This window comes from Aptenodytes patagonicus, chromosome 3, assembly GCF_965638725.1.
Source record: "Aptenodytes patagonicus chromosome 3, bAptPat1.pri.cur, whole genome shotgun sequence".
NCBI lineage: Eukaryota > Metazoa > Chordata > Aves > Sphenisciformes > Spheniscidae > Aptenodytes > Aptenodytes patagonicus.
The window spans coordinates 37,606,982-37,619,861 of NC_134951.1; the positions used below are offsets into that span (position 1 = coordinate 37,606,982).

The 12,880-nt window shown below is 40.5% G+C and overlaps 1 protein-coding gene across 7 annotated transcripts in view; it reads right to left on the reverse strand.

Moving 5' to 3' along the window:
• FILIP1 (filamin A interacting protein 1) overlaps nt 1-12,880 on the reverse strand; it is a 118,900-nt gene that overhangs the window by 56,115 nt on the left and 49,905 nt on the right. For all 7 annotated transcript variants that reach the window (XM_076333093.1, XM_076333089.1, XM_076333091.1 and 4 more), the window contains one exon: nt 11,991-12,269. In XM_076333093.1, coding sequence (XP_076189208.1) covers nt 11,991-12,263 — 273 coding nt within the window. In that variant the 5' untranslated portion in view covers nt 12,264-12,269. The remainder of the gene's footprint in view (nt 1-11,990; nt 12,270-12,880) is intronic.

The window sequence follows — 12,880 nt, forward strand, 5'->3', positions numbered from 1 at the left end:
TCATTTTGTTGTGCGTTATCTTACAGTGATAACACAGAAAGTCCTTCTAAAATCAATACTGAGGACAGGCACATGATAGACCAGCTCATCCACTGCACAAACCCTCTGAAATGGCTCCAAAAGAATTACATCAGAGATTAATTTGGCCTCTTACGTTTAAAAAAGTCCACGCTAAAGATTGCAGAGCTGGGGATAAGCAGCACAGAGCAATGTATTACTTCTTACAGCAAGCTTCGAAACAGATCAAATGAGCACTAGAAGACATCTGTCTGTTATTTCCTGCCCACACAGCTTTGTTCTGCTTTATTGCCAGAGAGCTCCATGGATGATGTCACTTTTTTCTGAAGAAAACAGGCCACCAGAGCCTTTCACTGACATAATTAATTATCTGTAGTCTGGGCCACAGCCAGAAAATTCCCATGGCAAGGCCCTGAGAAGTATTAACTCCACACGGCTTGATGTTTTCAGAATTATTAGGGTCTGGGATATCCTGTCTTGTCTTTTCACACTGAAAGAGTGCTTTGCTCAGTATTATCGAACCGTGGGGCAGTTACTGTGGCATATAGAATTACAGTGTCATGATCCAATCAGCACAGAGAGACCAATGCGAGGGGTCACTGTCAGTTGTGAGCACAAATCTCCATGTTGGGATATGCTTTACATGCTTCAGCAATGCATCACAATGGCTAAACCCGCTGTTTTGGGTTTGCTGTATCCAGTCATATAGTTTACATCTCAGCCAACATTAACCATACAATAACATCTTGCACATGACCTGAAGCCTGGCAGCAAGCAGAGACCACAGATTGATCCAACTAGCCAGCAGGGAGAAGAAGGAACATCAGTTAAAGCACCTTTTTGGACACCTGAGCAGGAAGAATCATTAACAACAGCGCACGAATGACTGTATTCACAGTTCAGGGCTGGTATGTGGCTGCGAGATGCAGTGTGCATCCTAATAATGAGGTAATTAACAAAGCAACTTGAGGTCTTTTCTCCGACCAGCACTAGTCACCGCAATGCTTGCAAAGGCAGAGGAGAGCTTCCTGGTTCAGGTACTCTAAATCAGACATGAAAACCCAAATTATTAAGTTCCTATTCTGGTTTATTCATGCTAAGGAAATGATCTGCAGCTTTCCATATCCCAGGTGAATGGCCAATCACAAGCTACTGTAGCAGTATAGGAAGTCATTAAAATTGCAGCACATTTCCCACACATTGAGGTGTTTTTATATTGCTGAAGTCGTGTAGTAAGTTGCCGTGTTCCTTTTGTAACCACAACTTATTTTGTGATCAGTTAGCACCTCTTTAAGAAGAAAAAAAGATGACTAATGAAAGGGTAATAACAGAAAAAGCATTTCTTTTCCTCTTTCTTGTATTATTATCTGCCCTTTAATCTTATGTTAACCAGTCTGGACCAAGACTCAAGACATCCATGTTCTGTTCATGGACCTCTTTCTCATGCTTCACACCTAAAATTAACCTGACCATGCTCCAATTTCCATTCCATAAAGGAAATAATACTTCCCAGGAATGCTGTGAGATTTAATTCATAAGTATATATAAGATCTAGGTACTAATGCTATGAATACTACAAAAAATATGGCACTCTGACATCAATATCTTTGTTCTCCTATTCATTTTCCCCCATTCATTATATTCTTTTATTTCCTCCATGTTTATGTACTTCTATTTTATCATCCAATTTGTTGAAATCCATTGGAAACTAAAAAGTGTCTTCATTAGACGTGTAACTCAGGTCATCTACATTGCTCTTTGAAAGTGCTTCATTGACTGTAGAAGGAACTGAAGCATCTGAAAGTAGGTGCTCTGACCTGAACTTCAGGGAGGCACTTGAAGCTACTGGCATAAGTACCCCCTCTCCAAGAGGAACAAACCTGCCCAGGTATTTTTTTCCACAGTGATCTAGCTGTCTTCTGGCAGGAATGAGCACGTGTGGAGCGGGATGGAGAGAGAGACAAGCTGGTGCCAGCAGGGCTGTAGCCGTCAGGATGATGAAGCTCAGAGGAAATCCTTCTGCCTCCTCTGCGGAGATGCGAGCATAAGTCAGAGCAGGATACCAACAGACGTAAGTGTGTATACATGTGTAATAAACTGTATACACAACTTTCTCTTGTCCAAGCATTTTGTTGGCTTCAACAAGCTGTTTTTCAGTGCTCTGTGCTACACGGATGTGCATTCAAGTTACTGATGACTGATGAATGGGCAAGAACAGTAGGACTGCATTACAGCGAGCACTTAGCAGCATAGCCAATTATTTGAACGGAGGAGTTGTCAGAGGAAACGAGGGAAGTGGTGCGAACTCTTAGAGTGAAGTAACTTAGAGAGAGCAGGCAATGAAAGGCGCAGAGCGAGAGCTCCCGGCAATGTCCACGATGACCTCACAGCCTCCTGCTGTCTCTGAAATCCCCCTGATCCTCCCCAGTATCTGTCCTTCCCCTTGTCCTCCCCAAGCCCCACTTGGACATCCTCTACCCTCTCCATCCTCCCATTGCATTCCCAGCAACAACTCTGAAGCTCTTCAAAATGCCATTTTGCCTGAACTGCTGAGACTGCCTGAGCCAATACTGGGGAAACAGGTTTTCATTATGAAGCTGACCACATCAATACTTCTGTTTCTGAGCTGTTTAATCTTGAAGGTGGCAAATGCCTGGAAGTTACCATGCAACTGTACTTGGGTTAGTCAGTTCCACTCATTTTGCTGGCATGGAAGAATTGATGCTAATTTTTTTGCAAAGAAAAACAATAATTTCCAGGATAAGAAAGACTTTGCTTGCAAAATCCAAACCATTCCTGTCTTAGGAAAGGACTTCCCTTCATAGTGTCTCAGCAGTGCATCATTTTGGGTGCTGCATGTGCACAGCCCTCAGAAATAAGTCACTGAGCTCATTTTATTTTGGACATCATGCAAAATTCTACACTGAAGCCAGCAATTTCATCAAGATGTGGCAAGACACAGGATGTTCAGTAGGGCCAGCAATTTTCTGTGTGAAAATGTTACATTTCTCTCATTTTAGTCAACCAATAGGTGGAGCCTTTAACCCTAGAAACAAGACACTTTCTCAAATAGCCATGTTCTCACAATTATTATATAAAAAATCGTAGAATAGAATCATAGACTCATTTAGGTTGGAAAAGACCTTTAAGATCACCGAGTCCAACCGTTAACCTAGCACTGCCAAGTCAACCACTAAACCATGTCCCTAAGCACCACATCTACATGTCTTTTAAATACCTCCAGGGATGGTGACTCAACCACTTCCCTGGGCAGCCTGTTCCAATGCTTGACAACCCTTTCGGTGAAGAAATTTTTCCTAATATCCAACCTAAACCTCCCCTGGCGCAACTTGAGGCCATTTCCTCTCGTCCTATTGCTTGTTACTTGGGAGAAGAGACCGACACCCACACCAAGTACAGTTTGCATGTATTGCATGAATCACATGCAGGTGAATGCTATAAAAGATAAAAATACCTGTGCACATACTTTATAAATCCAAGCATTTATATATAATTTATAAAATTTTCATAGCATAAAATAGCTGTGATTCAAAACAGAAATTTTACAGATAAAACTGTATGAATGTCCCAGTCAAACCATGACTTTCTTGGGACCAATTGATTTCACCCCATGGGTTCAACACTCAGCTTGATGTCAAGTTTTTTCCCAATTTTGGTCCCATCCAGTGTGATATGGTCCCTCCACAGGGCTTCAACTCTGCCCTGCAGCTGTACACCATAAAGCACCCTTAACAGGTGTTTGAAGGTGTTTTAAGGCCTGATGGCAGTGCTTCTGTGGTGTGTGGGAGGGAGGGAGACTGAGGACAAGACCCCGTGGCTTTGGTGGCCCAAGTCCAGCGCTCACCAAAGGGCATGTGTGAGCAGGCACGTGCCCTGCTGAAAGACTTATATTTGCTTTTATTAAAGCTCATTTTGGATCGAAAATAATCCGTTTTGCTCTCAAGAGCTTATCTGATCCTAAGCTGGAGAATAGGAGACACAAACTTAAATACACAACTGAGGCAGCAAAGTTAATAAAAACAGACTCAGCTACAACTGCAATGTTAAATTAACAACTGGTGACTCAGAGTATTAGACAGCGTTATGACATATAAGACATCTGCTCATTGCAAGCTCTCCCAAGAATCCCAGATATTTTAAAGCCAGAGAGTCCATGCATCTAGCATTTATTGCAAAAGGGTTGGCCATGTCCTCTCCCACAGAGTGAGCCTTCTCTCAAGAAAATGAGAAAAGATAGAAGCTTTCTCATTACTGTTGCACTGAGAATACAATTTCTATTAAGTAAATGAAAAAAAAAAAGAGTCAAATGTCATCAGTTCATTAAAATTATTCTTAAAAGATTGCAAAGGAGGATCAGTTAAAGACACTGATCCCAGTGGGAACAAGACCAAAACTTAAAAGTTGATCAGGGGCAGTCCTTACTGTCCTGTTTTGGACAGAAGACCAAGAAGTTTTGAAAAAAACCCAAGCTGCTCATACTCTTCCCTCCACTCTAGACAAGATGTTCGATGGATCAGAGACACCTGCCAATTATTCCTCTCTCTTCTGACCTTCCAAGCCTAAATAACATGATAGATGTAGCTCTGTTAAGTACAGCTCAGGCATTAACAGAGAAGGATGTTAAAATGTCTTTGTGAAAGAGGTTTTCAGCCTACAGCTGGCCAGTGACAGTGACATTTTATTGAGGATAATTACTTTGAAAAACATATAATTCTAAAGCAATTTTATTACCAAAGAGATGGCTATCATTACTATGGTTGATAGTACCTCTGCCCTTAATTTCAGAAGGAGCAGGAAATTGCCTGAATAGCACAATTTAACTATATTTCAGTATACTGTCTTATCCTTTTTTTTTTCCTCTCATAAAACAGCAGGGTTCTATTTTAAAATTCATGATTCTGGGACTTGCTAGACAAGCCCTGCTTACCTCCCATAGTATCTCCTGCACTTTACACAGCAATGATTGCAAGCTACAGAAAAAACATAGTATTCTGGACAAAATTCATCTCTGGTTATAAATTACTCAATGAAAATAGAAGAGAGCACTTGTGGTCTGAAGTCTATCCTAATTTAATTTTTTTGTCCTGCAAAAGCCTGCTTCACCAGGAAAACACAAACAAACAAGGGGTCAGTCTGAGGGGAGAGAATTTTTTAACTCATTGTACTGATATTCTTATGCCAGATATTTTTCGGGATTTTTTTAGGCTCTCATTTTGCTACAGTGTGGATACCATCTTTCTCTTCATTGTCTTGCCTTTTCTATGCCCCCTTTCCACATCTCTAGCTTGGCTCCATTTACCACTGTTGTCTTCCTCCTTTCCTTACACTCTTTTTCTTCTATTGCCCAACCTCTTTCCTTTCATTCCATTCTCCTTAAGTCACCTCTCCCTCCTCACATCAACCCTGTCTTCTCTTTTTCCCTGTAGCTCTGTACATGCCAAGGTTTTTCTCTCGGGAATTTGAATTTCATCTGTATGATATGCTCAGAAAATCCTAAACTATTTCAATCCAATTAACAAGACTTTGCAGTTATAAACACTTATGCAAAGCGACTCTACATGCACTTTTCACTAGCTTTACCTATTCTTTCCACTCTGGCTCCTCTTCAGCTTCTCAAACTGTGAGATATTGCTAATGACCATTTAAAAATTCCTTCTTTTCACTCTGTTATGTACTCTTTCCTCCTGTGCTGAGGCATTGTGTCCCAACTTTCTCTTCTGACTTTAATATTACCTAAAAGAAACACATCTGGTTTCCACCCACCTATCTATCCCATATTCCTTGCTTAAGCTTTCAGGAAGCTCGATGTTTAGTAATATTAATGCAAGAGTATCAAGAAAGGCACTGAAGAAAAAATATAGGAGTTTGTATGGTGTTTTTAACTAAGCAATACCTAGGTGGCTATCACAATGTTGGTTTCAACATCTCAGGAAAGTCAAGTTTGAAACAAAAGCAGTTCAAGGCTTTACATGAAAGTTTACACATTGCAGCAAGAGGAAAAAGAGACAGAGAGAAAAACATCACAACTACAGCTATAGAGTCAAACTCTCTTGCTTATATCAATCAGACTGACAAGTGATGGGAAGGCCAAGTAAAGCCATGTCAGCAGAGAAAGGGAATTATTAAACCCAATGTACAAGGCACCAGTGAGCTCTTTCCTACTGCACCGTGTGCAGTTCCAGCTAAGATATTAAGATGAACCCAGGGGGTAACTGGCACTGACCAAGGGGTGATGGAAGACATGGAAAGTCTATTTTGTTAGAGGAAACTAAAAGGATGTGGCACGGCTAGCACAGCAAAACAAAGGCTCAGAGAGTGTGAGACTGCTGTTTACAAACACATCAGGCATTAAACAGCAGGGAGAGAGGCAGGCTTTTCAAAGCATGATCGGTGCATAACACAATTTCATAAAGGTTTCACTACACATAATTACAATTGCACTAGAAATTAAAATAAATAAATTTGCTAAACGTTAAAGCTTTTCAGTTCTGGAACTATTTTCCAATAGGAGTAGTCAAGGTAAACAACCCACCTACTCTTAAAACACAGCTTGATAAATTCATGACAAAGCTTGAATGAAGTGCTTGCCTAAAGAATTAGCTGCTGGGACTTGATTTCCAGCAGAACTTCTAGAGTTTTATGTCCAGGATTATCAGGAAAATGGGTCAGTGAATGCATCTGCAGTATGGGGATGAGGAAGTGACAAAAAGTTAGAATAGGGAAAAAGGTCACAACTAGAGAAATAAAGGAGAAGGGAAGGAAAGCTGAAGAAAGAGGGAAAGTTAGATCTTGGGAAAGAGAATGGAACAGAATGATTATAGAATAGAATGTATTAATAAAATATGCAGCTCTACAAAAAGGAAGGAAAGTAGAAAGTAGAAAAATGGAAACTAAACAATTTTCCTTTCCCCCTTTACATTTACAAAGCTTAGTTTTCTGATAGAAAAACAGATGGTAAAATACAAAATACCTTTAAAAATGTTAGAACGCAATAGGTAGTGTATCACCTATACCCATGTGGGTACCTGTTATTTGAGTTTGTTAAGAGAGAGGATTTCCCTCATGGCAGGACGTACAGCCACTGGTATCTAACTGTTTCCCAAGGACCTTACCAGACAGAACAAAATACACAGCCCTCACCCACCTCTGCTAACCCTTCCCTGATACACGCAGATCAAGAAGAAAGTCTTGCAGCCCACCTGAAGGTGAGCTTCTCCTGGCTCTGTTGGATGAGAGACCTCCTTCCCCCCACGACTACCCTATTTCAACCATCATCAACCAGCCCCCCATACCTGCCCCACAACAACCCCTCCTGCAGCTGATGAAGCCACCAGTGCAATCTGTAGTTTGGTAATCAGTGGCACAAATGCAATTAACCTACTAACCCCAGTCTTAATCCTGGAATGATGTTTTCACTAGCAACCTCATCAGAGAGACCAAATCAAACTGGACATCACGAGAAGTGTTGGCTTCGAGCCAGGACCAGGGAAATAGGGGGAGCACACCTTGCCATGGGGTACATTGGCTGCTGCTCCCCAGGCAAGGGGAGACATCCTTCCCAGGGAGCTATTGCTCTGATACCTTGTGTGAGCACTCAAATTAAACATTAAATGCAGTCTTAAATAAATACAGATTAAAGGAAAGGGCTTCTTTGACAGTGGAGTCATTTGGTCTCTCCCCTTGAAGGAGGGATGCTATGCAAATAGGTTTACCTCCGAATATCTGCTACACAGTGTTTCCCTTCAAAAGCCAGTCCAAACCCAGTGTTACATTAGACCATTTGGAAGTCTGAAGACTTCTCAGGAATTGTGGCTTGTGATTAATCTATGTGTAACTTGTATTTTATACATACTGTTCTCCAAGACATCACGTTTCACATATTGCCCATCCACACCCCCAGGCCTGCAGCCGAAGAAATGTACAGCTGATACCTTAACACGTATTTCATTTACATCCCACACTGCTGCCCGGCTCTGAGGAGCAAAGCTTTGCTCCTCCACAGCACCAGGCTCTCAGGAAGCGTTTCCCTCTGCCCTGAAGTGTGCGAGGGACCTCAACAGCTGAGGTGGTTGAGCTGCAGGGGATGAATGCCATTTCTGCACTGCAGAAACACAGTAAAACACGGGCTATAATAAAGGCCTTGGGTGGAAAAGTTGCTTCTATTTGAATTGGTATGAAATATAGGAAGGTGTATCCCAAGCTTAAATTGCCATCTGGCAATAGGCACAGAAGCTGGCTAAGAAATTATTTTTCTTGAAAAACCCAATGATTTGTAGTGGGATCCTGTCCTCGTAAATGAACTTTTATTATTGCGGGTTCTTTTTCCAAACATGCAATAGAAGAATGAATGGTAAACATGTATGAATACTGCTTCTCATTTCCTTTTGAGCCCCTAATCAGGAAATGTTGAAAATCAGTGTTGATACTGCTGGAGATTAATGGCTGCTGCTCAGAAAGTGTACGGGGAATATATTCCTGCCAGGACAAATACATATGCTGTTGGACAAAAATCTGTGAACCACAGACAGGATTATATCATCAGTGTAAAGATGCACGCTGCCTGTGTTGCTCTGTAATTAATAATATTCACATGTTGGTTTGACTGAAATCACTGTAACTACCAGGGAAATTAATACTGTGCCTTCATGGTCCGATTTATTCTACCGGTGTTTGAAGTTTTCTTTTCAAATCAGTTTTGCAGTATTTAAAAATCAGAATTTTTTTTCAGGTATAGGAAAAATCCTTCATGGATTTTTGTCCCTGTATATTCAATATGTGTTTAAAGACCATGTAACCACTGCTTTTTTATATGAGCAGTGAGATCTCACAAGAGAAAAGACACTCTACTGAGCTATAAGGCCTTTAAAATCAATTCCTGTCATCAGTTCATTTGTTTCCCACTCTCCTTCAGAGAGGTTGCCCTTAAGAGCTCTCCTGCCATGTATATTGGGATACATTTTCATCGCCACAGCTTCTGTATACTTTTTTTCCCCTTTTGTTTTCTTACAAAATAAGGCCTAGGCTATGGTGACCTCAGCCGTTCATGAAAACCTTTCCTCCTCTATATTCGGTAAGTGCACAGGGCCAAGCCAGGAAATCTGACAACAGGCAAAGCCGAGTCAAACTTGGCCCTAGAAGCTACAGCACAGGCAAGCTACCTGAGGTCATTATGATTTAAAAAAAGGAAGACATAAGCATTGTTGCTAGGGCATGTCTCCACTGGCATTCACCATTACTGGCACATTCACCTTCAAAATGAAGAGCTGGGAGGTCAGGTCCCAAAGTAAGGATTCAAAAGTTATATTGACAGCAACGTGGCATGGGTCTATGTTTGCTATATTGTTAGATTATAAGAACAGCGAACAAAGCACATGAAGCATATGTATACATTGCCAGTTTACCCTGCTAACCTCATGGTTGTCATGACCAGATTACTTCCCGTGGCTGAGCTCGCTGTTTGGGGTTTACAAGGCAGTGTCACCCTGCTCTGCGTTCAGTAGTGCAGACATAAGATCTGTCCTGCTCATGGCTGCTGAGTAAACAGTCATGGTATTTTATCCCATTTTTTCATCAAAAAATATTGGAACTCCCTACAGGTACAGCCTGCTGTTATTCTCAGAACAAAACCTTCTTACATATGCCTATATAATGTTTGCTTTGCCAGTACTGAAATGGCTTCAAAATAAACCCACAGTCTGATTTGTCAGTCCAACAAAATGCCAGCCAGCCACCAGAGATGTCCGAACAGATCTGAAAATGAAAAGCCACAAAATGACTCAGTGCATTAGGTCACTGTGACAGCCAGGAGGTAATACCAGAGTATTTACTTTGGCTGGAGTCTTCCTTGGCTCATCTTTGTTTATAGCATCAAAGCCAGGCTCTCATCTCAAGCCAAAGTGCTGTAGCTTGCCCGCTTCAGTAATGGTTCAACACAGGTACCAGGTAAATAACTAACTCAAATGGGGGTTTTTTTAATGAAATTAAAAACTCCTATGGATTAAAAAGAATAATGATTCTCTTCCCTGCCTGGCAGTAGGGAGCAGAAGAACAGACACGGTCTGTGGCTACCAGCGTGGTTGTCCTCACAATCCTCCCGTGATGCCGGGAAGCTTTAGCAGTGCCTAAATATCTCTGTGGGGTCTGTACATATGAATATACCTAAAAGTATTGTCCAGGGCAATGGGAGTATCATCTTGGTGAGGATTTTCAGCCCATATTACAGTGCAGATGGCAGCTATCCCCACCATCCCCATAGGGATAATGAGAACATGGGCAATCCTTTAAAGGTTGTGTAACTCCCCTACAAAGTAAAAGACTGTGGTGAAGAGCTACATTTCCATCTATTGAACATGAAAATTACTCAGAGATAAGAATAAAAGACCACATTTATTGCCACCCAGGAAACATTAGTGACTTTCTTCGCCTCCCCTTTCCAGACCACAAAGGTGACTTCAGGGTAAATCTTTCTGAACAACATGAGCATGATACATTTCTAGTGAGCTTTGGCTCTATTCACCACTGAAGCTGCATGCTAGCTCCATCTTTCAGGAAATGACGTATACAAGTTTTTGTATAAAGTAAAATGAAGCACTATAAATATGGATACTGTTCTGTAATGATAAAAGTTTTTTCCTTTGCAAAATTGCATTCAACAGATTTTCTTGCTTATTTCCCCAGTTTTTCACTGCAAAATGACTGTTCCCTGTCTTTGTGACAAAATTACTTACTTTGAATGCATATTTCCTGAAACTTGAAAGTATTTTCTGACAAACTGAAGGTGAATTATGTGCGGGAAGAATGATACTTAATAAGATGAAATCTCAGCATTGTGGTAATGGTGCAACTCAGGTGACTCATACCAAAGAAATTAACCGATCACTTCCAATACAATTGCTTCTCTTAATCAGATAAGATGGTAACAAAATTAAAGTAAAAATGTTATGAATGTGGGTTTCAGGGAAAAAACTAAAGCCTTCTATGAAATGCTAAATAATGATAGTTAACTAGAATAAAGGCATTGAGATGTAAAATGTTTTCACACAGGTTGGGCAGGTTTTTTCTGCTTGTCCATGGATTCAGTGAAAAATATCATTAAAATGCAAATAAAAGAATATATAAATTTGGCAAGCAGTCCTACCACAAAAGGGAATAAGTTTTGAAAAGTCAGAAGTCTTCATGTTGACTTTTTATAATACCGTATTTCAGCTCTTTATTTTGAAATCTCATTTTCCCTGAAGTCTGAGACTCCTGAGAGCTCAGTGATTTATTAGCAATTAAGAGAATCCTCAAAACTGGATGGAAATTTAAGGGATGTGAGTTAAGCACAAAATCAGACTGTCTGCCATCAAGGACTTACTACTGGGCTGAATAAACATGCAAATCAGGACAACTGAGAAAACTTTCAAGTGAGCGCTACTCCAAGAAATAAAACTAATGGGCCTTTGCAAGGCAGGGAATGTGCAGAGTGCTGGAGGCCAGGCGGGACAGGCAGAGCTTTTGCTGAGCCCTGAGCAACATCTGAATATGCAGAAGGTCCAGGGGCCATCTTAAGTCCTTTTTTCAGTATTACTGGCTTGCAGATTTGTCCCCTGAATATTTGCATTAAAGATTAAAATTACACTCATTATATTTGCTTGCCTTTTTCCGAACCGATTCCCCTGTGGTTGTTTTCTGCCTCTTTTTAAGTGTTCAAGACCTTCAGATCCTCCTTTCTTTGTCAGTTCTGACAGGTGTTTATAATTTTTCTTGCTTTGGTAGCTGCAGATAGAGATGGTAAATAAAGCAGTACTTAAAACTATGACTTTCCTGTTAAACACCAACTACCACTGCTCTCTCCTTATGGTCCTTTGCCTTAAATTTGCATGTCTCTGTCAGTTGAGCCCTGTGCATCTTGGACAATCTAAAAATAAAGAGATACATAGAAAATATAGTAAAAAAGGTGTTTAATTTACCTGCAGTTCTCCTTCCATTATACTGAGGAGTTTTATCAAGTCCTCTTTAGAAAGCTCTATGGACTTCTTGTTCTTTCGTTCAGTAGGTCCAGGTGATTTTGAGTGCCGTTTGACAGTTGCTGAAACCATGACCTCATCTTCCTTCCGATGAGGTTTGTTCTTTTTCTTGGCGTCCTCCTGAAGTTTTTCATTCTCTGCATGGCTGATGACAGGCTTGGAACTGGAGAAGTGCCCATTAGATGAGCTTTCTCCACCTTGGTTTCGGGATCTCATCCCTACCTAGAAAGAAACAAACATAAAGATGCATTTATAAACAAAATTACTTACAAAAAGCCACAGTGGAAATACTGCCTTTTGGAAGAACAACAATCTACTAAAAACTGAAAAATACTGTCATGGTCAAGAGACGGTGGTAGAAAGCTCAACCATTTCAACAACTCTGTGTGTGGCAGACAGTGAATCCAGGTCATTAATTATGAATTTAACAGAGTCCTAAAGTAAGGCTAACCATCTTTTTCAGCATGCCAAGATGCTGATATGTGTTTAAATGTACAGAACTTAAAGGTGATGCAGGAAAATGATAAAGAACATTTTCCAACATTCTCTTTCCTTCAGTCAACATTTTGATCATTCACAATTCATCACTACAAAACAAAGCAGGTTGTTAAGTAGATATTATTTTAATATGAGATTTACTTGAGAGACAGGAATGTAATTAAATTTTAGAAAAGCATATTCCTTGAGTATAAATTCTCTATGAGAGTGGAGTGACAATGCATGACAAACAAAGGCCACTCTATAGTTTCCCTGAGTGAAGCAATGGTTTTATTCCAGGTAACCAAGAAAATGGGGAATGCAGACTAAATCAAGTGGTAAACTCCATCTTAAAC